At 44.0% G+C, this 27942-nt stretch overlaps 1 protein-coding gene across 3 annotated transcripts in view; it reads right to left on the bottom strand.

Annotated features, from left to right (window-relative positions):
- TNRC6B (trinucleotide repeat containing adaptor 6B) overlaps positions 1–27942 on the bottom strand; it is a 218834-nt gene that overhangs the window by 175209 nt on the left and 15683 nt on the right. For all 3 annotated transcript variants that reach the window (XM_074226984.1, XM_074226986.1, XM_074226992.1), the window contains exons 2-3: positions 9387–9458; positions 2186–2276 (exon numbers count right to left, since the gene is read on the bottom strand). In XM_074226984.1, coding sequence (XP_074083085.1) covers positions 2186–2230 — 45 coding nt within the window. In that variant the 5' untranslated portion in view covers positions 2231–2276; positions 9387–9458. The remainder of the gene's footprint in view (positions 1–2185; positions 2277–9386; positions 9459–27942) is intronic.

Raw genomic sequence — 27942 nt, 5'->3', positions numbered from 1 at the left:
ATAATAGTGTGAATCACAACAAAATATGGCAAGTCCTAAATGAGATGGGAGAACCAGATCATCTCATGTGTCTCCTGAGGAATCTGTATGCATATCAAGACGCAACAGTTAGAACCAAATATGAAACAGCTGATGGGTTTAAGATTGGAAAAGGAGTATGACAAGGCTGTATACTCTCATCTTATTTATCTAATTTTTATTGCAGGGCACACCACATGAAACTCCAGGCTGGATGAATCAGAAGCTGGAATTAAGGCTTCCAGGAGAAATATGAATAATCTCAGTTATGCTTACGGCAAAAAGGGAAGAAGAATGAAGAAGTCTCTGAATGTGGGTGAAGGAGGAGAGTAAAGAAGTTGGCTTGAAGTTTAACACCAAAAAACTCAGATTTTAGCAACTGATCTCATCACTTCCTGGCAAATAGATGGAGAAGAAACGGAAGCAGTGTCAGATTTTATTTTGTTGGGCTCAAAGATCATTGCACTTGCTTCTCGGAAGAAAGGCTGTGGCAAATTTGTACAGAAGACTAAAAGGCTTGCTGATAAAGGATCCATAAAGTCAAAGCTATGGATTTTTCCAGTAGTAATATATGGCTGGCAAAATTGGCCTATAAAGAAAGCATATTGCCCCAGAGTTGATGTTTTTGAATTGTGGTATTGAAGAAGGCTTTTGAAAATCCCTAGGCAACAAGAGTTCTACTCAGTCAATACTTTAAAAAAAAATTAATTCAGATTTTTCACTGGAGGGTCAAATACTGAAGCTGAAGCTTAAATACTTTGGCCACAGGATGAGAAGATGGGACTCACCAGAAAAGACCCTGATGTTAAGAAAGACTGAAGGTAAAAAGAAAAGGATAAGACAGGGGCTGAGATGGATGGATGTATCATGTTATCATGGAAACAAAAACATGAGAGGTAGAAAAAAGACAGAAGGCCTTTGTATACTGGGTTCATAGGATCACAGAGAGTCAGATATGACTGAATGACAAACAACAGTCATTTTTAAATGTGTGAAACTTAAATCTATTTTTTTTTTCTATAAATGAGGGAGGCAGGAAGTGGGGCTAGAATGAGATTGATTAAAAAGAAGGAGTCTAGAATCAAAAAGACCAATCAGGACACTCTAACAGTATTCTAGGTTAGAGGGAGATAAAAGTTTGAACCAATGTGCTAATTGTATGAGCAGATTTCTGAAGCCATCAGATCCAAACCCTTCATTTTAAAGATGAGGAAACTGAGATCCAGGAAGGTTAAGTGGTTGCCCAGCGTCAATGGTAGAAAGCCCCAAGAGGTGCAAGTGAACCCAGGTCTGAGATCAAAGTCAAGGCTCTTTCCTAGATGTCATTTTTTTTCCAGTCCAGTTTCACTCACTCTGGGAATCCCTATGGGAAAAGACCCAGATGCTTATCATGGTTGCAAATAGACCACTCCCTTCCCCAACCTGGCTTTGCACTGAAAAACCCTCCAGAGTAACTCTGGATGATATGCAGCCAAAATCAATTGAGAAGAAACAATAAAGGAGGAGAACCTGGTCAGCTGTCCTTGGTAGAGAAAAGGAGGACACAAGGAACAAAAGAGCACCTACCTGAAGAAATAGCCTGGGTCCGAGAAGCCCAGGGAAAACATCTAAGGAAGGGAATGATTTTGCAATCCTAGAAAAGAATACAACTCCATGGGTAGACAGAAGGGCTACCACAAGAACTGGAGAAACTTGGGGGATGTGTGCTTGGGGGGGGACGGGACAGTGGAGAGAGAGCTCCCAATAGTTCCATTTAATTAAAATCTATTTTGAAATTTGGTTAGCTGGCTGGGGAGATTCAATGTTTCTGTTGATGAGTGTTCCATAACACATGTGGCCACAGAGGTGGAAGGGATTTCATAGGACACCAACTGGCCACTCCCCTGCAGAGGAGAAGACTGAGGCCTAGGGAAGGGTTTGCTTCAGAGGAACTTCTTAATGTAGCAGATCATTCTTCAATGAAAATTTACTTGAAATAAATCTTAAACAAGTATCAAACTGAACTGTGATTTAGAATATATCATGCTCCCCTACAGGTGAGGTGTAAGACAACCAGGCCAGAACAGTGCTTGATCAAACTCAGCCCACAAGGAGCCTGCTGTTCCCATGATTTCCCCTCTCTGCGTCCAGCTGACCCAACCACTGACCCCCTTAGTCCTTCACTGACCTCGGAGCAGCTTTCTTCCAATATTTCTCCCTCATCGGTTTGCATGGGAACAGAATCTGTGCAAAACTCTGCAGAAACACACAAATACGGCCTAAAAGAAGCAGAAAGGAGAAAGGAAAAAATACAATGAAATTGCTACACAAAAGAAGAATATGTTGTTTTCAAAGGATTTGCTGAAATCACATGCGCCTGGGACCATGAATAACTCAAGTGTTGGCCTTTAATGAGTTGGCAGTTTATTTTGTGAGGTCGGGGGAATGGGGGCACTGAACAAAGCCAGATTTTTCGGTTTTATTTGGCTAGGTATTTCAATTGCTTGGGCCCCTTTAGCTGACAGTTTCTGCTTAACATTTTCAGTGTTTCATTAGGTGGTGCTGGTAGAATGTGTTGTAGTTACCATACCTACATTTAAAAAAAAATACAAATGTTCTTTAGAAAATGAACAGCACATAAGTTAGGTAGAATTGTTTTCTCAGGGCTAGTATGAAGAGAGGACTGGACAGCCCAAGAAACTGAGTTCAGTTTTTGACATGTTAAGTTTCAGGTGTCAATTGGGACATTCAAATGGAGACAATCCTGTGTGGAGCCAAAAGCTGCCATTTTTCCTCTAAAAATGATTAAATGAGTCAAGTTCATGATGATGATCATGTGTGTGTGTATATATACACATGGAAACAATTTCTATGCAATTTTATTAAAGCTTGACAGATTTTTAAATTTCTGAAACTATTGTTTATAATCAATCAAAAACTAGATTCCCTAAGGAATAATTATTCAAATATAGAAGACAAATCACTTCTCTAATCCAAGTACAATTATTTTTTCAAACCTGGTCATTTTTAAGTGCCCCCCCCCATCTAGAATATAACACGAAAGAGCCTAAAGCATGTCTCCTCTGGGTAATCTGTCCCTGTTTCCAAGGTCTTCACTTGTTCATGTGGCTTCAATAGCCATTACTGCTGATCTGCAAGCAGATTCCCCTTCCTTCTAAGGGGCCACATCAAGCAGTATCCAAAGGGCAAAAAACAAGAGAAGACTTCATGCTTGCCCCTCAAGGAAGAGAAGATGGCAGGAAGTCCTCATTGCCACCGTCCTGCTTCGCTGAGGCATGGCCCAAGCCCAGGAAGCTGCAGACATGGCGGGCAGTTCCCAGTATAGGGTCTCTCTACAGTCATATTCCCAGGAACCGTGGAAGACTACTCTTTACTTCCCAGTTAGTGTCTAGAGAGAGAAGATGAAGGGGCCTAGTCCTTCGCTTCTCTTTCTGTGAAAGCTAACACTTCAACTGTGGGTTCGAACAGCAAGCTGGAAATGAGCTCTGAGAGTGCTCAGGAGATGCCCAGCTGCTACCTGTCTGCTGCTCATGTGCCCTACTCCTTTCTAGGAAACTTCCTCTGCTCTGGGATGCAGCTCAATGCAAAGCTTATCAAACTACTCTAAACCATCCCCCCTTCTTTAGGTTTCTCCTGCAGCTCTCCTCAGCAGCCTATTTTCAACCCTTAATCCTGTTTTGGGGGGGGGGGGGCAGGGCCTGAACTTTTTCTATGTGCTTCCTCTTCAGAGGAGACACTCAACAAAACTTATTGCCTAAATGAACTCGCAAATATAGATTTCTTGCCAGAAATCTTCCCACACTTGCATGTCAAAAATTGAACTCTATCTCTTGGGTTGCCCCGTCTCCAAAGCTCTGCTGCCACCAAATAGCACTGTCCACCCTCAGCTCCACACAACTTTCCTGGCCCAGACTTGGTGACTTGACACATTCTTTGTGCCTACCCCTCCACTGTTGTCTGAAATGCCCTCTCTCCCTCAATGACCCAAGTTTGTCTTCCTTTAAGACCCCAGATGGAAGGCAAGTCTGGTGGGAAGCAATGCCCATGGACCCTGCAGGCCTGGCTCCTTTCCCCAGGGTTCAGGGAATCCTGGCTGCCTGCACTGTGATGTCCTCCTTGCCAGGCAGGCCCAACCTATCTCAACTAGATCCAGGCTCCAGACACCATTGGCTGGGACAATGGCATCTCAGGTGGATTTGGGTAAAATTGGTTCCTATTGATAGGGAGTGGAAAGGCCTGGATGGGGGAGGATGTTGGTGGGATCTGAATATTAGGAAAGCATCAGGTCAAGGCAGTCACTTAATCTAAGGAAGCAGAAGGGGGAAGAAGGGTGGTCCTAGAAGAGTTGGAAGTGACCAAGTGACGGCTGGAGAAGGCATCATCCCAGGACTAAGGCCATGTCTCTGTCTGAATTCTGACTCTGCTGTATCATTTGACTCAGATCGATCACTAGGTCTGAACATATGGCCAATGCTGACCACATGGGCAGTCCTAGAAAACACTCAGCACAGAAGGCTCAATACATGTTGATGACCCTACTACACCAGGGCAGCTATCTGAGTTGTCCCATAATGTTTAGAGGAAACAGATTTTAAAAAGCTCCTCTCCGTTTGAAAACAAATGAGACGACAGACTAATTGAATGTTCAGAATTATGCTCAAATCTGATCTCAAAGTCAGTGACCAAGCATACTGGGTCCTCAGTTTCATAGTCTGGGGCAAATGGTCACCAACTTTTATATTCTCCATTCCAGTACTTGGAATACATCTGTACCTGGTCTGGTGTATATACACTCCAAATAGGTGAAGTGCTGCGATTCACGGTTTAAATTTCCATCCATGTCTCTAAAGGGTAACTATTCACTCATCCATCAAACACACACGAGAGCCTAGGAGGTTGGACACACTATTTGAGATAATCTTCCAGGAACAAAAACGGACAAAACCCTCCTCTCATATAGCTTACAAGAAGCTGTCGATGAAAAGACAGACAGAGACGAGGCCCGGGGCAGAATGAGCCAAGGGCACTATCCTCCTGAGGAGGCATTGGAGACAGACTCTTCCAGAAACATTTCTGGACTGTGTGCACACAGAAGAGGAAAAGGAAAAGGAAATTCAGATGAAGATGAGACAGCCCCTGCTTCTCTTGTGATCTAGTCAAAGAAAGAGCCCGAGCCACAAGAAACTCTACAGTTCATTTCTGTAGCATGTGAAGGGGGGCTAAGCAAAGCACTTCCTGAAGTGGAAGGAAGGAGGAAGGAAAGGGGGAGGATCTCAGGAAGGAAGCAGGGACAGGGGGAATCAGTTAAAATGGGGTGGGTGGGGGTGGACAGTCTATCTGGCCTGAGAATGGCCTTGACTGGAAGGAGAGCTCCCCACAGAGGAGAGGCCTTCAAAGAGTCTGGGCTCACTTGTCACATGACTCTGACCTTGGGTGTCTGAAAAGTCAAAATGGCACCGTGGCATTTCTACATTCCAGAGTCAGGGTGGCAATGATGCCCAGAGGAGTAAGGAGTGACCTTTGGAATGCCTGCCCAGGGAAGTGGAGATGAAGACCTGTCTAGCAGAGATGCCAAGCACAGATGGGAACTTGGGGACTCATGCTGTATCAGAACTAAATGAGATCAAGCCTCTCTCCCCAACAATCGAGCTGTGTGGGAGGGGAGGAAAAACAGGGTCTTTGAAGTAAATGTCTCTTTCACAAAGCTAAGCAATACTGGGGTGACCACCAGAGCAAGGCAGACCTCTGGGTCAGTGGCTTGGTGAGACAGCTGCAAAGCAGAGACTGGCAGGGCAGGTCCTCTGCATCATCCTCTCCCTTGCCTCAAGCTCCTGATAATCTTCTTATAAACAGAAAATCCTTAACCACAGCTCTGTGTGGTGCACAGAGAACTGAATTGAAAGAGAGGAAGGCCTATGCTCAAATTCTGCCTTGGATCCACCCCCCCCCCCCCAAGCTGAGACACCAAAGCTGGGCAAGTCACTTGGCCACTGCCTTACTCAGTTTCCTCATCTGTGAAATGAGATAATAACTGACCCTGCTCCCCTGGTTGTGATAAGCTAATAATTGAAAACCACTCTTCTAAATTTAGAACACCTAGCACCCTTTACCAAGATAAGATCCAAATGGGTACAGGATTTAGACATAAAAAACAATACTATAAGCAAATTAGAAGATCAAGGACTAGTCTACCTGTCAGATCTATGGAAAGGGGAGCAGTTTATGACTAAGGAAGAGTTGGAGAACATCACCAAAAACCAACTAGATGATTTTGATTACATTAAATTAAAAAGCTTTTGCACAGACAAAACCACTGTAACCAAGATCAAAAGAAATGTAGTAAATTGGGAAACAATCTTTACTACTAGTATTTCTGACAAAGGACTCATTTCTAAAATATACAGAGAACTGAGTCAAATTAAAAAAAAAGCCATTCCGCAATTGACAAATGGTCAAAGCAATTTACAGATGAAATCAAAGCAATCCATAGTCATATGAAAAATTGCTCTAAATCAATACTTATTAGAGAAATGCAAATTAAAGCATCTCTGAAGTACCACCTCACACCTCTCAGACTGGCCAATATGACCAAAAAGGACAATGACCATTGCTGGAAGGGTTGTGGGAAATCTGGGACGCTGATACATTGTTGGTGGAGCTGTGAACTCACCCAACCCTTCTGGAGAGAAATTTAGAACTACGCCCAAAGGGCAACAAAAGTATGCATCCCCTTTGATCCAGCAATACCACTACTAGGTCTATACCTGGAAGTGATGATGAAAAAGGGTAAAAACATCACTTGTACAAAAATATTCATAGCAGCCCTGTTTGTGGTGGCAAAGAATTGGAAATCAAGTAAATATCCTTCAACTGGGGAACGGCTTAGCAAACTGTGGTTTATGTATGTCATGGAACACTACTGTTCTACTGGAAACCAGGAGGAATGGGAATTTGGGGAAGCCTGGAGGGATTTGCATGAACTGATGCTGAGTGAGATGAGCAGAACCAGAAAAACACTGTACACTCTAACAGCAACATGGGGGTGATGGACTTAATGGACTCGCTTATTCCACCAGTGCAACAACCAGGGACAATTTGGGGCTCTCTGTGATGAAGAATACCATCTGTATCCAGAGAAAGAACTATGGAGTATAAACAAAGACCAAGGAATATTACCTTCAATTTTAAAAAAAAATCTGATATCTTATTGTCTGATCTTTCTATCTCTTATACTTTATGTCTCTCCCTTAAGGATATGATTTCTCTCTCATCACACTCAATTTGGATCAATGTGTAACATGGAGGGAAGCAAGATTAAGTAAAAAATCGTAAAACTCAAAATAAATAAAATCTTTTAAAAAAGAAGAAAAGAAAAGCATTCTTCTTCCAGTACTATTTAAACACTAGCTATCATTATTATCATTACTATTCCTTTCCATGCACTCCAGTTTCCATTCAGGCTTCTAAAGAAGCCTTCTGTTATGGTTAGCAGCAATATTTGATACGCTATTTCTCCAGTCCAACTCTCCTCTTTCACCATCAGGCGGATGGCAAACCTCCTTCCTAGACTGTAAACCCCACGAGAGTCTATTCCTAAGGTTCTGCCTCCCCCAGGGCCTGCATGGTGTTCAGCATCCAGCTTAATAAATACGTACTTAAATAAATGCTTGTGTTGGCCCTGCAACATCATAGAGGTGCTATCTGAAGTTCTGAAAGTTAAATAAGAATGCCAAAGGAGATGAGTGGATGGAGGGAAGAAACTGCAACAAGAGCCATCTCAAGGGGTACGGCAAGAGAAGCAACTGAAGGGCTTGGAGGAGGGAGAAACAGCAGCAGGTGGTTCTCTCTGAAGACAAAGGAGAGCAATGATCTAATGCAATGAAAACAGTCAGCAAGGAAGAGAAGGCCTGGAAAAGGAGGGGCTACTGCCTTCGGTGTTGTTGATCCAAGGTTTCCTTCAACAGAGGCCCATCCATCAAAAGGCCGGGAGAGAAGGGGACATGCTCACTCATCTTATGCCCTCAAAAGGAGCATTTCCATGTACATAGAAGGCAAACAGACAATTCTCTATGAGGCCTCATCACTTGTACAAGGTCAAACAAAACTGCCCTCAATGTCAGCACTTCTTTCTGAAATTTCATCTTTTCTCTCTCTCTCTCTTGTGAATGTTTAAAAATGAGACAGTGGTACTCTTTGGGGAAAATACCACTGTTGCTAATCACTCCCCAATTGAAAAAACCTGGAACAAATAAGCTAACCAAACAAAACAACTCTATGCATGGCCATGTCCGAAAATGTTTGTCCTTTTCCACCCCTGCATCCCCAACCTCTCTGCTAGCAGGTGGGTGACATCCTTCATTCTCTGTCCTGGGGACAAGGGACTAGACACAGCAGTGGTCAGAGTTCCTAGGTCTTCCAAATGGGTGTTTCATAACCACAATGCTCTCCTCATGGTTCTCCTGGTTCACTTTTCTGCATCAATTCAAACAACTCAGGATTCTCCAAATTTCTTTCTCCAGTCACTTTTCACAGGGTAATAATATTCCATCCTATTTGCAGACTGCAGTTGTTCAGACTCCCCTTTGCTGTCTAAAAGGTAATCAAGGACACCTATGTAGGGTTGAATTCTTGTCTTTTCCTCTTTTCAACTCCTCCTCCAGCTGCAAGGATCAGGACATTTGTTTTGCTGGGGACTATTCCCCTCCCCAGTCTTAACCTCCCTTTTAACCTGTCCCCTTGACACTGGTTCATACCTGTACACAGGACTTGTTCTTTTCTATCCCTATACAGCAGCCACACCAGACTACATCTTGTTTACTGAGTACAGCCTTCCATCTTCTACCCATAATTCATTTCTCAGTGCCATATTTCATTTTCATCTCTAATCTCTACTTCTTTCTTCCTATTTTAGAGGAATCCACATCCTTGATCTGATCTCTGATGCCTCCTCTAAGACGCTGCTCTGCCAATCATCCCTTGATCTCTCCTCTACCACTGGCTCTTGCCAGGAGCTACATTACTGTATCTGGAGGTCCAAAATCTAACTCTGCTAAGTCATCTTGGTCACTTAAAACCTCTTTGAGCCTCAACTTTCTCACCTGGCAAAGGAGGGAGTTGGACTGGATGTCCGTGAAGGTTCCTTCCAAATTAAATATGTGGTCCTATTTCCACATGTGCTTCAGTCATCCTACTTTTGAAAATAAAATCTTCTCCTGACTTCTCTATCCCATCCAACTTCTTTGCCATCTGCTTTCTTCCTATCATATTCCCTATCATTCTGGGTGCAATGGGGAGCCAGTGATGGCTCAGAATACTGGCTTATTTTCCACATTTCTCAGTTCAGAAAGATACAAATGGAAGGGGCTTACCTTTGACAGTATCCCAGGGCTCTTAAAGCCCGTGAGGATCAATCCAGGCTACATTCAGTGCAAAAAGAAAATCTGAAACGAAAAGAAAAAAAATCTCAATCAGTGGTGTCTATAGTAACACTATCAAACAATAGGCAGGGACTGAGGCCCGATGAGAACGGCGGAGAGAGGAGAGAAAGGGAAGCATCTCATCATATTCTGTATCGAACCCCTCCCAAAAAAAGCATAGTAGATCCCAAACAGTCAAATCTCTAAGAGGCCACAAAAGCTAAAGGAATCTAACACGGTAACATCGGGATGCAAAGTCCAACAAAATAATAATATTTCTTAGAAAACAAAAAAGTATAAGTTTGGATCTTTACTAAAACAAACAAATCTTCCTCCTTTAATTCCAGTTGCCAAAAAGATGACAGAGTTGAGTTCATGGCACCAACTCAGAGGGACTTGGGGAGGGTTTGAAAAGTCCGGAGCCACACAACCCACTAGAGGTCACAAAGACACAGGAAGGACCACAGCTGTTTTGTCAGCCCAGCAAGGGACCCCAGGCTTCACTTCCCCTAGGTGATAAGATTTGCCTGAAGACCAAGTGGCTTTCCTATTCTGATATTCTCTGGATATTCATGTCGAATTGGCATTTGAAGTCACTGCCCAAAGTCTGTGACATGTGGATCAGGGCGCTAGTCCAAAGTCCACATTTGGAAGGGCTTTAAGGTGCATTAAGGTGACATAAAAAGGGTTTTCTCTGCAGCAACCTCCTAAAATACCTAGTATAAAATAGCAATATTAACCAAGCCCCCTCAGTTTCCGAATATTAGTGGGGTGGGCTGCTAACCTAACATCCTCTTCCAAATCTAACAAAATCCATACTCTGCAATGGCAGCCGCCATTTACAACACTCTGAAGCTCCAGGATCCAGCTTTTATCAAGGAATATAGGAAAACGTGTTTCTCTTCTCTTGGCTACTCATCTGACTTCAAGTCTGAAGATAGAGATGGGGGTAGAGGAGGAAAAAAAGAAGTTCTCAGGGGTTGGACCAAGAGTCCCCCTGTTCTCCCTCCTCCAGGAAATCGGTCTCCAAGAGCCAAAGTCTTACACAACATGATCAGCAGAAGAGGCACATATCAGGACAAGCACCACGTCAGCCAGGACCAGTTAAATATCTAGACTCCCAATAATGCTAAAACCAAAGGTGCATTACACAGTAGCCAAACGACTTTGTCACAAATATGCAAGTTTGTTAAGAATTTGAGATAAACAACACATTCATTTTAGATCAATGAACAGCATGGAAACAATGTAAAGACTACAAGACTGCCTTCTGTGTGGGGGGGGAGCGAGATTAGGGGGAAAATTGTAAAATTCAAAAATAAATAAAGAATCTGAGATACAGTCATAATGCTTTTGCAAGGTAACAAACCAAAAATACTGTCTAAGTTGTTGACTGTTGCTTTTAAATAACAAAGAACTCCAGGAAATGGACAAATTTTACATCAACTCTCCTTTCCAAAGCTTGCATAAATTAACAAATTTTTAGATTATGCCTGGGACTTTATTTCTGAGCAAGGATACTAAAAAACTCTTTCTTTTTTAAAATTGCAAATTAGAACTTAAAGATGAAGTAGATGAGACACATAAAAAAATGTGTAAGGACCAGAGACCCAGCTAAGAGGCAGAATTTCCTAAATAAGTGAGGCTCCCTCACTGAAGGCTGGATGATAGACTAGCAACTTATACATCTGCCTTACACAGGCAAATGGACCTGAAGTGCCACCTTCCTGGAGAAGCTTAAGAATTTCAGACTATTAGACTAGTCAAGTACCAGAACAAACCAATGGGGGGAGAAGATTTTAAATGGTTTTCCTACACTCCTTAGTAACCTCCTAGGTCCTTTTATAATCTTACAGAACAGCTGCTGCTTTTCCAGTCATTATCTTTCCACTGTCCAGACGATGCTGCCTCTTCCATTTTTCCTAGCCCCTGAGTGCTATTCCCCTTTTCCTCTTTCTCAGAGTCCTGAAGGCAAGAATGTTTTTTTCTGTGGATGTGGAACAGAGAATACATTCCCATTTTATGAACTCTCAGAATAACAACTTAATGGGTGCAGCCTCTCTTGTGGGTTGTGGATCATGAGGAATCCTTCTGATAGTGGACTGGTTTTCTTCCTCTGTTTGGCTGCGGGTCTCTCTGTGATGGGCACCCCTGTTGGCAGGGGTCGGTGACCATCTCTCTCCCTCGGCTCTCAGAGCCACCTCCTGGTCAGCTTCCGTGGGCTCCATCTTCACAGGCTACTCGGTCATAAACCTCAACATTTTCTTTTCTTACATTCTATTTCAAAGTGATGGTGAATTACTCATATATTCTGATTGGAAGTCGACTCTATGCCTTCTCTGAAATTCCGAAGCCATTTATGTTGGTGTATCTACATATCTACAGCCTAGGTGTGAGAGAAATTCAAAATACAAATAAGAATTGTTTTTTAAACCAAGCAATCACTAAGAGCTAGTGTTATACAAACGACACTGGACTTAAGATCAAGGACATAGTTCGACATTTAATAGGCACAAATCAACTTCTCCCTTTTTGAGTCTTATATTTCCTGTATTTGGGGAGTAATAACAGTTGTATTATCTATGAACATAGTTGCTAATGAAGAAATTAATTCACTCAAAAAAGTTACATAACTGGGAATTATTAAGAATGTCCTGCTGCCCAATATATTAGCAAGAAAAACAAAATTAATATGCAGGGAACAAAGCAAAAGCTATAGATTTTACCCTGTTTGGTACTAAGTAAAAATACACAGGAATTCAGAAGTCAGAGAGCAAGGTAAACTGCGAGTCTGCAGAGGCTTCATGAACCAGGTGGGGTCTTGGGCTGGGCTCTGAAGGGTAGGGGGCATCCAGATGGGCAAGGGTGCAACGGACAAGAGGAAACAGCAAGAACAAAAGCTCGGGAGTAGAGACCAACTCGGCAGAGGCCAACAGACTCTGGGGACCATAACGGTCAGAACATTGCTGTCGGCCTGCTGTCATCTATCAGAGCCTTCTAAGGCACCAAAGCCACAGGTTACGTCAGTATTTCTGGATTTTAACAGGTGCTGGGCCCCCTCCTTCACCAAGGCCAAAAAGGGGGAGGAGACTGGCTTCCTTGGGCAACCCCAGCAGCATGTGCTTCAATCCTCTCATCTCTGGAGTCCTGGGTTCTAATGGGCTCTGCGGGTCTTACAATCACTCCCTCCTAGTAGCTACAAAATGTTCTCACAAACTAGAGACATTCCTTCACCCAGCACCTTAAAACCTGATTTTACATCCACTGTTTTGCTCTGGCAGAAACCATGGGAGTTTGTTCTCCTATTTGTGAACAGGATAAAAACAGTTCCTTGGTGTCATCCTAGGCCATAAATCCAAACTATTTCTGAATTACTGAAAAGGTTTTAGAAGAAGCTTGCCTATAGTTATCTCTGACCAGTAACAGGCGTGACTGGTAGGAGAAGAGTGTCCTTTGCCATTAAGAGTTTCCATTTGACTCCTTGCTCTCTAACCGTGCTCGCTCTGACAACCATTTATGAACTCACAGAAAAGAAATTATGAAAAAGGCATCCTGGCCAAGAGCTCTCCTGATAGTTTTTCCTGTCTGAAGGTTAATCTAAGTGAAAAACTCTTTAACAGAATAAAAAAGAGCCCTTTCCAAGGAAAGTGAAACTAAAACTAAAAAAACAAGAGGGAGCAAAGATGTCAACATGATTTCTAAAAATAAACAGCGACTATGACACCGACATTTCTGACACCTCTGCATGTGGGCTCGCCGTCCCAAAGGTCAAAGGGATTGGGTGATGCACTTCAGGGACATGCGTAACACCAAAGACACCGAAAGAGCAAAACCTCAGTCAGCCAAAACTTGAAACCACTCAGACCTGCTTCATGGTTTATCTTTAAAGAGGCAAAGAATGAGAAAAAGCAGGATCAAGGTTTGACTATATTATTCCCACTATGATTTTTTTTAGGGGTTTTTTTTTGCAAGGCAAATGGGGTTAAGTGACTTGTCCAAGGCCACACAGCTAGGTAATTATGAAGTGTCTGAGGCCGAATTTGAATTCAGGTACTCCTGACTCCAGGGCCGGTGCTCTATCCACTGCGCCACCTAGCCGCCCCTCTCAACAACCTTTTAAAGATGGCTAGAAGGAATCACACTTGACAGGTCTTAAATCTCTAGGGAGTAGTTCACCTGGTTCTGCTGACCAGAACTCCTCATGGGCCTCTGGGTGCTCCCCTACTATCATCCTTCTTATCCTGGGGTTCAAATTTCCATTCTCCTTTTTTTGGTCCTGATTTCTTTTAATTTACAAACTATTAATCACAGTCAAGAAAGCAAAAGAAAAATAAGAAGCCAGTGTTCCAGTCATTCACCTTGTAAACAGGTTGAAGAAGCTACAAATAGTCTCAGAACCAGGAGCATGAAGTGAGGCCCTCTACCTGAGCTGGGACAAATGCTTAGCTAGCCCCCACTCCAAGCCCTCCAGTAAGGAGCACCACCTGCCCACACAGCTCTCAGTCTGACTGGGCCCAAGCAGAAGCGGCACAGCCCATCCCATGATGGCCTCCCCAAACTGAGTCACAACAATCATTTGACACCCAAGTCATTTTTGTTAAGCTGAGCATCCCCTGTTATTTCAATCCATCTTAATTCTAATCATATACCTCTTTCTAATAGTGGAATAACTCCAAAGCTTCATTGTTTTAATATAATTAACTATCATGCAAATTAGAATATAAATTCACAGGAAAGAGAGTCACAGGTTCTAAAGCCTCAATCATGAAGACTGGAAACCTCCCTCATTCTAGGTTTTGAAGCCCAGATACGATTTCAACAAGAAAAGAATGAGGGAGGGCAGCAGGTCAATCAGGTAGTTGCTCTAAGCTGGAAAGAAATGTATAATGTGTAAGAGTGAGCCAAGGATGGAAAGGAAAGGTGAGCCTGGGCTGGGAGAGGCTTACCTAGAAGGAAAGAAGGAGCTCAGAGGGAAGCAGCTACTCCAGGGATCTAGGAAGTCATCCACCTGATCTCCCAGTGGAGCTAGGATGGACTGGGGTGAAAAAAGGCAGCAGGCCTGGGGGACAAGCTTGGATGTGACTATAATGGGTCAGGGGTGAGCTATTTCAGGTGGGTGGCAGTGGAGATGACCAGAGGGAATCACATGAAGTCCAGTAGAGAACACATTGGGAAAACCACCAAAAACAACAGCAAACTTTCCCAGAGCATAAACAGAGGTGGTCAAGAAGGCAGAACTGGTGAATGGCCAATGATCACCTCTCAAGCCCTAAAGCTGGGTGGGGGTTCTCGAAGAAGACCAAAATGACATCACTATGTTAGAGGCAAGTCATCATGGGTCCCACTGAGGCCGATTGAACCAACCTGAGCTGGGGATCCTCTACCACAGGTCGACACAAATGGTCCAGGTGAACACCTGGGAGGGTTCTCTAAACTTGCCCATCTCCCATGTCCTTTGAACTACTTCATTTCTATCTCACCAGAGAGCCCAGGCCCCTGTCTGAGAAGGGCACAACCATGCCAGGCGAACTTGGGCCAGGGTCTCCCCTGCTGTACAATCCATTTCAAAGTCAAGACAATACCATACCAGAGGTTGGTGCACACACATCAGCCTTCCCATGAGACCTGAGCTCCAGGGAGACAGATTGTCTATTATGTTTCTGTGTTCCCAGGATTCAGGATAGGGCATGGTAGCAGCAGACACTTAATAAATGTACACTGCTTCAGAAGGGACCAGTTAGGGGCTTGTCCCCTTCTCTTGCTCCCTCATGCAACTACATACACACACACACACACACACACACACACACACACGATGATGATGATGATGCTGAAGATGATGATGATCCTTTGTTATGGAAGAACACCCTGACGTCAGGGTGGTGATGCTATGACAAGCACATGAATTGGATTTGAGTGTGTGTGTGGGGGTGCTGTGCTAAGTAAGTCACCAGCCTCACTTTTCTCCAGAGCCATCTGGATCCAGTGGCCAGATATTGATCAGGATTACTAGAGATGGCCCTTGATGCAAGGCAATCAGGGTGAAGTGACCTGCCCAAGGTCACACTGCTAGTGAGTGCACATGTGAGGCTAGTAAGAGTCAAGTGTCTGAGGCTGGCTTTGAACTCCCAACCCCTAGTGCTCTATCCACTGGGTCACCTAGCTGCCCCTTGTGGTTCTATCATAATTTTAGATGACCAACTGAGATGGAAAACTATACTGATGATTAGGCCATAGAGAGAAAGGTTAGGCTGTACCAGGATGTCATATATCACCACACAGCACAGACTGGTGCCTGCTTGGCATTGCTGTGGTGCCTCATCAATTCGGGAGGAATCAAAACCATTTAAGGCCAAGAGACCCTTGCTGCAGCCAGACCCTCTCCAACAGTTCTGTTTCCTAAAAATCAGGGCCTGGGGTGACTGATTCTACTAAACACAAGTGAACAAGAGGCCCTGCACAGCATCCCCATCATGATAATAAAGATAATTGTGCAATTCAAGCCTCCAATCATTTGGTTGTTTGGCATGATGTCCTTCCTTCGTCAAAGGACTAGCAGTGGCACTACCTAGCATGCGCACATACACACAATACACTCAAGCAATGCATGTTCACAGGCACAACACTCACACATGCACACATGCAAATCCACACATGTACATGCAATGCTCATGCATGCACACTTAGGCACACATTCACAGGCACAATACACACATGCACACTCACACTCATACAATGCTCACATGTGCACACACACACACCTCAATGCAGTGTTTCTATAGATAAGGAAAGGTAAATAATTCTATCAGTTCAGGTTGGAGGAAAGGAAAAATGTTTTCTGCTGCAAACTCCAACACCACATCTTCTTTTGATAAAGGCAGCTCTCAACATCAAGCGGGTACAAAGGACAATGGCAAGGGAGCTGAAAGACACTGAAATCATGATCTTGCAGCTCTAGCTTAGCTCCTTTTCCAGCTCTTTAGCAAGCTCACAAATTCTTGGAGCACAATGATGCTGGCACTGAGAATGGTGGTGAAGGAGTCATGACAACTTCCACACAAAAAGGTGAGGAAAAGGAAATCTCACTAAGTGTGAAGTAAACCTTCATTTTTAGCCTAGGAGGGTGTCACAAAGGCAGATGCCAAATCTAAACAAACAAACAAAAAAAGAACACACCTAGAAAAAAAAGAGATGGGCTCGCTAACTACAGGGAGGAGGAAGAAATATTTGGAAATGAAGATGAAGGAAAAAAGAACCTTTTAAAAGGAAAAAAAAAGACCAGCATGAGGAAGTTATTTCAACAAAACACTGAATGTCTTACATACCAGAACTAATTAAGAGCCCTTATGATTTCTTTTTGCAATCACGTAAAACATATCTCTCTATTAGTCATATTGTGAAAGAAACAGGACAAAAGGATAAAACCACATACACACACAAACAAAGAAAGTGAGAGTCTGCCTTGGATCTGCATTCAGACCCCATGGTTCTTTTTCTCGATGTGGATGGCATTTTTCATCACAAGTCCCTTGGAACTATCTTTGATCACTGTATTGCTGAGAAGAGCTAAGGCAATTATAGCTGATCATCACTACTGTTGTTTTTACTTTGTCCTTATGATTTAAAATGACTATTTGTATTTAAAAGATCCATAGTTTAACAATTTTCTGTCACCAAATTTTCAAATGATGACATTTTCCTGTAAGGATCAGTAACTAAGTTCACTTTTACTCCTAAACTATTTAAGGAACTGGAACAAGACTAAGTTATAGTATCTGCTTGTGGGTTTCTTCCCCACCCACAGCATTTACGGAGCTATGATTGTCTCAATTAGATTTAGCAAGCATCTGAAAAGTCAAGGCTTGCAGAAGATTCAGATTTCCCCAGATGGATCTGATTCATAATGACCAAAAAATGGGGGAGGGGGTGAGGAGCAATCCTGCCACCAAGGAGTTACATCTGAAGGTCTTCAGGCAGAGATCAGATGACCATTATTGTGGCATTGTTTTTGGTCTATGGGTTGAAGAGATGGCCCCTAAGGTCCCTTCTAGCTCCTCAGGAACCCATTCATGTTCACACTTACTAAACATGAAACCCAAAGACATGAGAGTTACAAGGCAATAGAGAAAACTAGTTCACATGGATTCAATTATCGTCTTTATGGAGGATTCTCAGATATACACATCAAGTCCTAAACCCTCTCATGCCCTCCATTCTCACAGCATCAATGGAATGTCCTCCTAGAGAGGTCTCAAACTCATTATGTCCAAATCAGAGTTTATTGCTTTTCCTCCCCAAGTCCTCCCTCTTCCAAATGTCCATATCACTTCATTGTTCCAAATGCCTGCTGAGGGCGCCACCATCTTCCCTGTCATCCTGGTTCACAAGCTCAGTGTCACCCTCAAGGGGAAAAGATTTCAAAAGACTAAAAGATTATGGATAGTTCAATTACCCCTACCCCCCCCAAATGTCCACGAAGACAGAAGAAACATCAGACCACCCATGCCTAATAGATCACCTCTACAAGCTCTGGGAGAAGGCTGAGCCATGCTCAGCATCAAGCCTGGCCCACAGGAGCCTGGCACATAAGGTTGCCCCAGAAGGCACTCTTGGCGAAGAATTGGAGAGGGAGGTAGGCAGGATCTCTGGAGGGAAGATCCTGGCCCAGATGACACCTTCATTGTCGTCACATAACACAAATAAAAAGAATAAAATCATTCCATTGCAGTCTGAAGGGTTCTCCTCAAATTGTTTTCCACCTCATAAAATGACACAAAATTCATCAACAGTTACGACTGTTACTCTTTGTTACTCCACCAAAGGAAGCACTCAATAGGAAGACAGATGTCTGCCAAAGAGCCCAGGAAGGATGGCTTCCACAAGGTCTAAATGAAAAAAGGAATCCCTCTCAGTAAAAAAAAAAAAAAACAAGGCTCCAGATGCCCCAATCTGCATGGAGGCAGACAGAAGCCTACCATGATAACAGGCCTCCTTAGAAAAACCGATGGTCCTTCACCAGAGACTTGCCTCAACAAAGTGAATAAATGATGCATATTGTCCTGATTAGAAGCAGCAAGGTAGTGCAGCAGGTAAGAGCATCAGACATGAAATCAGGAAGACTCATCCGCATGAGTCAAATTTGGCTTAAGACACTTAGTAACTGTGTAATTGTGGGCAAGTCATTGCACCCTATGAGCCTCAGTTTTCTGAACTGTAAAATGAGCTGGAGAAGGACATCGCAAACCACTCCAGTATCTTTGCCAAGAAAACTCCAAATGGAGTCATAGAAGAGTCAGACACAACTAAAAAATGACTTAAAAATTATCCAGATTATGATGCACAATTGTTGATTTTACATACATACACATCCCCATATACCAACACCTCCCCCCCCACACACACACATAATGGTCCTTTCAAATGGACTGTGAACTAGGTTCAGACCTTAAAAGGAAAAAAAGAGTAGGTTAGGTAGTACTTTCATTGATTCTATATTCTTTCCCAAAACAAAAACCCATCTTTCAAACACCGTTTCTAATTTAGTGATCTTCAAAGGCTATGATTTATGGCCTACCACAATTTCCAAAGAATCAAAAATACAGGTGAACCAAAGGACCGTGATGTATGATGGGCAACATCGGTTGCCATCTATTACTAATGATGAATTGTATGCAAGAAATCATATAGAATACTGTCATCCTGAAAAAGGAGGGTCAGTCAGAACTGCACCAGCAGGAAGGACCAGACGGCCAAAGCAAGGGCTATAAATGGCCTCCAGCACCCCAGAGAGATCCTCTGTGGATCACCTGCAGGAGGGAGCACAAGCATCAGAAAGGTGATGTGGTGAGCTGGCCAAGTATGGGGTTTTGAACAAGTAATCAGTCTGATGAGCTCAGACACTCACAGACACTTCAGCCTTCCCTGTACGTCATGAGGCACTGGGCCTGTGGAATACCCATGACCACAAGCCACCTGAGGGCCCAGGAAGCTGCCCAGGGTCAGGGTAAGGAGGCTGCAGTGTGTTATAAATCATGATTTACAACAAAGATGTAGAAGAACCACAATCAGACCAAAACATGGTGGGCTAGGCCCACAGTGAGATGGAAGCAGCTGGGCTTCAAGTGGCTCCTCCAGAGGGAAGTTTATGTAGAGCCACAGACAACAACAGCCCATGACGAAATGCAGAGGGGATGCCATCTGAACCCATGCCAATTCAAATACCAATGTACTCAGTGAGGCATATTTTCCCTTCTAGATCGTAGGCACCCGTCTTTGCACCATCTCTTGCATGCCAAACAAAATGGATAAGGCCATCATTGACCTGACCACCCAATATCCAGGGCAACATTCCCAGAAAATAATGTGATTAACTTCAAAATAGAGATTTTTAAGTAGTTTATGAAAAAAAATTAATTTCAGGGAACTAGGATCAGCCAGCAGGTTTGGTGATGGCATTATCTCAATTTCTAGAATGTTAAAGGTTTAGATTTATAATTACTGCCTTGTCTTAGTTTCATGAACTACAACAGTTAATTTTTCTTTACTCCAAACAACTTCATCACCTTTGTAATAAATAGCAAATATCATAACTCAAAAATTTTAAAATAAAATGTTATTTGTAGTTTTTCTCAGATTTTAGGAATCCCTGTGAGGGAAAATGAAGGGGCTTCTAGAGAATAGAGGTGCAAGTCTGGGGAGGTGATGCTTCAAGGCTAAGGCACACCTGAACTTGGGGTTCAGAGAGGCTTTAAATCTGGACTGCAAGAGGAGCACAGAACAGGGTCCAGGGTCAGGTCCACAAACCACTGCAAAATCATAAGAATTAAGCAGTCATTCACCAACTAAGAATTGCTACCATCATTTTCTACAAGTCAGACTACAGAACAAAGAGGGCTCTGAGGTAAAACAGTCTTCAGGGAGGTCACAGAGGAAAAGCCACAAGCCAAGCAGCAAGGTCACCAAGAAGGGAAAAGGCGGGAGTTCCAGGGTCTCTAGACAGCAAGAGGCATTGACCTTTTGGACACCTCCAAGGTGTTTTGAAACTCCAGACTGACCCAGAAAAATGGGGTGTGCAGGGTTGGAGGTGGAGGGGCCAGGCCCAGATGTCAAATGAAGTATAGGGCAGGTGGGTGCTAGTGATCCTTTTAGTCATGGGCAAGGAAGAAGTGGAGGCCCTTGTCTCTTCATTGTGGGGGGCAGACAAGAAAGGACTTTGAGCAGAGAGGGCACCCAGGATCATTGTCAGTCAATCACCTCCATCTGCCATCAAAGACTCCTCAGCTCGGAGTCAACCATGCTCCTCTCCTGCTCAAACCCCTTCAGTGGGGCTCCCACTGGCTAGGATAGAAGAACCAAGCATCTTAGGAATGTCTTCAAGCTGATTTTAATGCCCTTACTGGATATTAGGGACCAGTCAGCTGGAAGACTAGATGCGCCTCCAAATGCAGACTCTCCCTTCCATGCTCTGTCCACTAGCCTACCCCGCAGCCAGAAGAGGCAGGAGCGGGACTGCAGAGTCACCAGCTAGGAGCCTAGGATGGACGGGATGACTGAGAGAAACAGTGGAGGAGGGACAGACATCGTCAACAAAGTTGCCAAATCCCATTCATTCAAGCTGGATCCCCACAGCCTTGAGGACCGGAGGAGGTTTGTGAGAGCCGCTAGTCTCGCTGACAAATTCTTTCCGAATCCTGCCTTGGAAAGCTAGTCTGGCCTTTCTCCTGATGCAGGCTGCCCCCAACATGGCTGTCAAGTGAATGCCAAGTGACAAAAATCTATTAGAGGGGCAAGAGAACCACCATTTCCCATTATCAGTCTTTCTCTTCTTCCTCGAAGAAGACAGAGGCGAGGATCAATTTTTAAATGTGTCAATATACCCAAAGTAGATGTTGAACACAGATCTGGGGGCTAAGCTGTTTAGATTACTTTAGCAGTAATCTTAACTAATGAGAATTTTATAGCACAAGGGGTATTTAAAAAAAATCATCTGGTACAATGCCCTAATTTTACAGAAAAGGAGACTGAGGCTCCCATCAAATTTGAATTTTCTTCAATGGAAAGCCAGACATAATGGTTGAGATTCCTCTTCTTCTTTTTCAGGGACTCAACCAGGAGGTTAAGTAACTATTTCCAGATAAAGCCTTCTGAGATTTTTTTTTTCTTTATTGCTTTTTCAGTTGGCACATCCAAAATTGCTTCAAATTCAAGCTGCTGATAATCTATTTACCGTTTGAATAACATCACCCAGGTTAGTAGTGTAAGGTAGCGTTTTTGACTCTGAAAGAGAGTTGCTTCTTGAACTCTCCACATCTCTTAAAATCTTTGGCTGGAGAGCTTGTCTCAGGGTGAAAAGGCCTCAGGTTTGACCACCTGGCCCTATTTCATTCCCTCCCACCAACGTGGCCACTGGCAAGCAAAGGCCAGCTATCAGTCAGAAGATCCACATACCTTCATCCACTTTATGGCTTCGAAGGCTGAAGGTCGAGTAGCAGTGCCAGAGGCAGCATCCACAGCTAGACTTCAGCTTGGGGACACAGCTTTGGATTGGGGGCTGGGTGAGGGGTGCCCAACTCTTTGTGCCCATTTAAATGACCTTCTTTGGGTTCTTCCTGGGAACTGATTAGAAGTTTCCCAGTTTACAGTACCAATTACTCCAACAGCATAAAATAAGGCCATGAAGAGGCCTCCTTGGGAAGAAAACTGGGGGAAGAGGCTAACGAAATAACTGGAGTTGATTGGCCCATTCTGTGGTTCTATCCATTTGTCCACTCTGCAGACAAAGCCCACACTTTGAGGCCAGAGGAGACTGGGATTCTACTTGTTGGATGATGTGTAATTGGTGGTGGTGCTCCTTGGCCATGCCCAACTCTTGATGATTTCATCTAGGGCTTTCCTGGCAAAGATACTAGAGTATGATTGGTCACTTCCTTCTCCAGCTTATTTTACAGATGAAGAAACTGAGGCAAGTAGGGTAAAGTGACATGCCTGGGTCACACAGCAAGAAAGCACCAGAGACTGGCTATGAACTCAGGTCTCGCTGATGCTATCTCAATGAGCCAAGAGGCAATTCAAAAACCTCCAAGGAAAGATGGCAGACATCAGTGAGAGCACACAGTCCCCCCAAGCCTGGCCATAGCCAGGCAGGGCTACCCAAGTCGTGAGAACTGTCAGTGAATGTGAGCTTCAGAACCTGACCAGGCCAGGCATCTTGGATCAGACCAGAAATTAGGAAACTTGAGAGTCAACACCCCTGCACAGCCCCCCCATCACTTTGGGGAGCCAAACAAGTCAGCCTCATTCCAAGAATATGAGAGGGGCTGCTGTTTGGCTTCCAAGATTCTCTTCCTGCTGAGGAAAGCTTCAATCCAATCAACATGGAAAGAGCCGTTAGGCTCTGAGGAAGATATAAACTGGAGCTAAGAGGCCTCCTTGCCCTTGTAGACCTCACAGTCTATGCAGGGTAGTCCTTGCCTTGGGAGTCCCAGATTCTTTTTTTTTTTAACATGCAGTTCACTGTCCAACCCCAGCTTCAATTTGACAGGGCAGAATAACAACTGCATTTCATGAGGCTTGAAGGTTTACAAAGCAAAAAAATTATCCCGACAACACCCCTGGAAGTGAGGTGCTATTATCACCCCCATTTTAGAGAGGGGGGACTGAAGCACATCAAAGTGAAGTGACTTGCCCCAGGTCCCTTAGTTATCACTAAGTGTCTGAGGCTGGATTTGAACTTGGATCCAGGCCCAGGGCTCCATTCCCTGCCATCACCGAGGGGAAAGATATCGGGTACCAGCCTTGGCTTCCAGGCAGAAGAAAGGTTCAGAATTCATGCTGGAAGAGAAGGCAAGCCTCTGGAAATGGAACAGAGCACGTGGCCCCCCACCCCACCCCTCAGTCCCTGCACTGGCCAGGGGAGACAGCATCTGCTTCTGCCCTTAACTTAGAGAGACTGAAGGCACCTTCATTAGATTTAACTGACTAGTCAAGAGATAAAAGTCTCAAAAATCTAAAGAGTTCTTAATCCCAAGAAAAAGTAGTGCCCAATCTGACTCTTTCACATTATAACTTACTTGATTTCATTGGAGAGGGTAACCTGACCTGGAATCAAGAAGACCTGGTTCAAATCCTGCTTCAAACACTCAGAGCTGTGAGACCCTAGACAAGTCACTTCATCTCAGCTGCCTCAACTTCCTCAAATGTCTTCACAACTCAAGTGGAGATCATAACAGCCCCTCCCTCTCCAAGTCATGAGGATCAAAGGAGATAATAACTGTGAAGAAGTGAGCACAATGTCTTCATGGAGTTGTTAGATGATGATGATGATGATGATGATGATGATGATGATGATGATGATTATCCCTCATCAATTCTTTCACAATATACTTTAAATGGGGGGCGGCTAGGTGGCGCAGTGGATGGAGCACCACCGGCCTTGGAGTCAGGAGGACCTGAGTTCAAATTCAATCTCAGACACTTAATAATTACCTAGCTGTGTGGCCTTGGGCAAGCCACTTAGCCCCATTGCCTTGAAAAAAAAACACACAATATACTTTTTTTTTAGGTTTTTCCAAGGCAAATGGGGTTAAGTGGCTTGGCCAAGGCCACACAGTTAGGTAATTATTAAGTGTCTGAGGCTGGACCTCCTGACTCCAGGGCCCCTGCTCTATCCATTAAGTGACCTAGCCACCCACACAATATACTTTAAATGGCAGCTCTATTGAAAAAGTATTAATCTACTAATTTACTTTTAATTCTTTGAGTGTTTCCTTTAAAGTCATTAGTTGCAATTGTTCTTTTCCTTAGCTCCATTTCTGTTTTTCCCCACTTCATTTCCATACATCTCAATTTCCCAGTCTCTTCTTGCTTCTCAGTAGCCCTAGTTCTTTAACTTGTAATCAGGGACCTTGCATCCAAAACCTCACCTCCCTGGACCTCACCTCAGTTTCCTCACCCATGAAATGAACTGGACCCAAGCAATAACTGACCTCTAAGATCCCTTTTTGGAACAGAATCCTTCATCTGGACCAAGGCTTTGCCAAGAAGTCATAAAGATCATCAGCACAGCTCCCAGAGCCCTAAGCCAGGGAGGGGAAGGAAAGAGGACCATGCCCAAGGCTCCCTAGCCGTCCTGGCAAGTTCACTGGGGTTCCAGCAGAGTGAAGCCGCCAAGTGATGACCTGCCTTCAACCAGCCAAAAATCAGCTGGTGAACTGAACCTGAGCCATCCATGGATACTGGGTCCAGTCCTACCCTTAAGCCTATTTCTTGTAGGGTTAGTGGAGATGGCCTATTAGCAGACACTCTCTATGTAGATGTTCTGTTTTAGGTTGAAAAAGAACGTAAAAGTGAACTGAGGAGATTTCTTCAACGTTCTTCCTTGGGTCCTTGACAAATTTAACAAAGGCTCATCTCAGGAATCTGTTTTTCACTATGAGGTAAAACTGAAGCTCCCTAGAAATCAAGGGGTACCCACACCAAAACTGGACCTCTCCACTGCCCAGCACATGCCAGACACAGGCTTGATCCAGGGAGAGGTCAACTCTTCAATCAGAAAATAACATCAAACCACAAAAATCTCCAAAGCAAAACTCAATGCTTCTCCATTAACTTCATTTTCCTACCAACTGAATCACAGTGAAAGCAATTCCCACAAATAATGTAAAGGTGAAATTTCTTTTCTTTATGATCTGGCCACCCACAAGCCCTTTCGCTTCAATCGGGGCACAAGGCTAGGGAGGGAAGCCTGAGCCAGGGAAGAGGAAGAATCATCTAATAGAGGTGTCACCTGACAGTGACGGCAGCCTGAAGGATCCGATTTTGTAAAGGGGTGTCCTAATTTTCCATTACCTAGTCTGGGGAGAAGAGATTTAATCTCACATCCTGTAAAAGAAAAGGTTTCATGTTCCAAAGGGCAACAAATAGCAGCCCAGACAAAAGAAACTAAATTTTATAGAGGTCAAAATTCAGGTCTCTTGGAATAGTCATGTTTTCTGCCTTTCCCCCAACACTGGCCTTTGAGTCCCAAAGGCTGCCAGTCAAACACTTTCTAGCAATGGGGTCCTGGGCAGACCTTAACACCCTTAGTCAGCCTTGGGCTTTCTACACCTGCAAATGGGAGTAGGAATAACATCTATCAAGGAGATAATACAGTTGGAAAGTGTTTGGCAAACCCTAAGGCCCTAGAGAAACCCAAATCATTACAGGCTGCTGTAAAATAAGACTGTAAAACAGGCTCATCTTTGGAGTTGATCTGTCTCTGTTTTTTCTTGCTAAAGCTCTCAAGTTATGAGCTAAAGGGCTCTGTCCCCAAAACCTCTAAAATGTGGAAGAAAAGATTCTGACTGCGCATGAATGTGTGTCAACTTCCAACCCCACTGACCTCTGCAGAATGTTCTGGAATCCCCAAATGAAGCATTTACCAAGAGTCAGACTCTGTAGGGATACAAAGGTAAAAATCATGACCCCTCCGGTCAAGGAGCCAGAGTCCGATGAGGGAGATAATGTGTAAATGAGGAGGCTAGATGAGACCCAGGAAAGGTAACCTCAGGTCCAGTGCAAAGGCTTGGAGGCTGGAGGAGGGGGCATGGAAGAAAAGGGAAGGAAACAACTGGTCAGCAGGAAAGAGTCCGGCTGCTCCAGGTTTCCAACACTAAACAAAGGCAAGGGAGAGGAGCCACTGGAGTCTGGATCAGTGGCTTTAGTGAGGTGGTCTTCACTCTCCTCATCCTCTCTGGGCTCACTCTCTGTCCTGGATCTCTTCTCTCTAGGTTTTGGGGAACTGTGCATGCTCTCTGGCTCTGCTCCTCCCTCCAGATCCTCTGGCCCCAGAAGTCCCTAAGGTCTCTGTCCTAGGTCCTCTGCTCTTCTCCCTCAGGACTCCCTTCAGCGATGAAATCAGCTCCCATGCAGGCAATTACCATCACTACCCAGATGGGACTGTCAAGGCCACCTTTCTTACCTCAATTTCTCAGCTGACTGCCAGTCTCATCTCTAATAGCCATTCAGGCTGGATGTCCAAGAGACATCTTCAATTCAATATGTCCCAAACTGAACTTTCTTTCCTCTTAAGCCCTCCCTACCTCCTCCCTTCTCTACTATAACAGTAGGCAATACCATCCTTCCCATCCCTTAGGCTCCCTCCACCCCACATCCAATATGACACCAAGGCCCATCGACTTCACCTCTGCATTATCTCTGGAATAAAACCGCTTTTCTCTTCTACCACTGTCCTAACCCACATAATACTTCTACTATTGCAAAAGTTGCTGGGAAATCTTCCTGCCTCAATAGTCTCTCCCCTCCAGTTCATCCTCCCTTCATCCACTTAAGTGATGTTCATGTCACCAACTCAATAAACTCCTGAAATCAAGTATAACATTCATAGTTTGGAGTCCAAAGTCCTTTATAACCCAAACCCTCTTACCTTTCCTGTCTTCTTACAACCTATTTCAGTCCAGGGACTCTGGCCTCCTGGCAGTTCCAAGAGCAAGCCTCTCCATCTCTAGGCTTTGGACATTTTCTCTGGCTGCCCCCAAAGTTGGTTCTTTCTCCCCTTGAGTTCCCTAGTGTCCTTCAAGGGACAGCTGAAATCCCAACTTCCCCAGGAAGCTTCTCCCAATTGCTCTGAATTCTAGGGTCTTTCCTCTTCTGATTTATCCTGTGTGTAGCTTATTTATACACAACTCTTTGCACGCTGGCCCTCCCCTTAGATGGCAAGTACCTGCTTTCATATTCCCAGAGTTTAGCACAGTACCTGGCTTGGAGTCAGCATTTAATAAATGTTTACTGACTAATGATAAAGTCTTAGGCGAGAAATAGAAAACTACAAAGGATCAAATTGTGTTCTCACTTTTATCCATAAAACAAAGATGGCAGAAGAGACTAGTTAATGTGGAATTAACCAACGAAGTGTCGCCTAGTAATGGGTTCTGGATTTCTTGCTATAGTGACTATAGCATAGGCAGATTTCCTGACCATAAATGGAGTCTATCTAAGGAAGGCTGGAAAGACTACAGTTGCCAGACACGTTGCAAATCAAATCAAAATGTCTTTAACTAAAAAGTCTAGAGGAGGGAGAAGACCGCCAGGTCAGACATTACAAAGGATAATCCCAAAAAAGGAAGAAGCACAGGAGACAGAAATCCATGAAGAGATTCAGTAGTAAAACCCAGTGGCCTTGATGTAGATACTGCAATGCCCCAAGTTAAGGCAACAAACAGGAGGGACTAGAGATCCTAAAAAAAGAATTGGGGGAATGAAACGCAGGCCTGGACTATAGCTCCAGAGGTGCCTACTTTATTCAAAAGAACTAGGATAGCTAAAGGGGCAGGGGAGAGGCGGAGAGGAAGTTGTGCTCAGAGAACAAAATGCAAGCGCCAAAACAATGAAGGCCAAAGAAGGAAGATGCAGGTGATAGATAACTCTTTGGGATGTACTACAGACCACTTGCACAGAAAGAGGGAACAGATGATGAATTTGGGGAAACAGATCATAAGCCTTGGCACATAGG

Source organism: Macrotis lagotis, chromosome 2 (genome assembly GCF_037893015.1).
Source record: "Macrotis lagotis isolate mMagLag1 chromosome 2, bilby.v1.9.chrom.fasta, whole genome shotgun sequence".
Taxonomy (NCBI): domain Eukaryota; kingdom Metazoa; phylum Chordata; class Mammalia; order Peramelemorphia; family Peramelidae; genus Macrotis; species Macrotis lagotis.
This window is presented reverse-complemented; position numbering and strand designations above follow the sequence as displayed.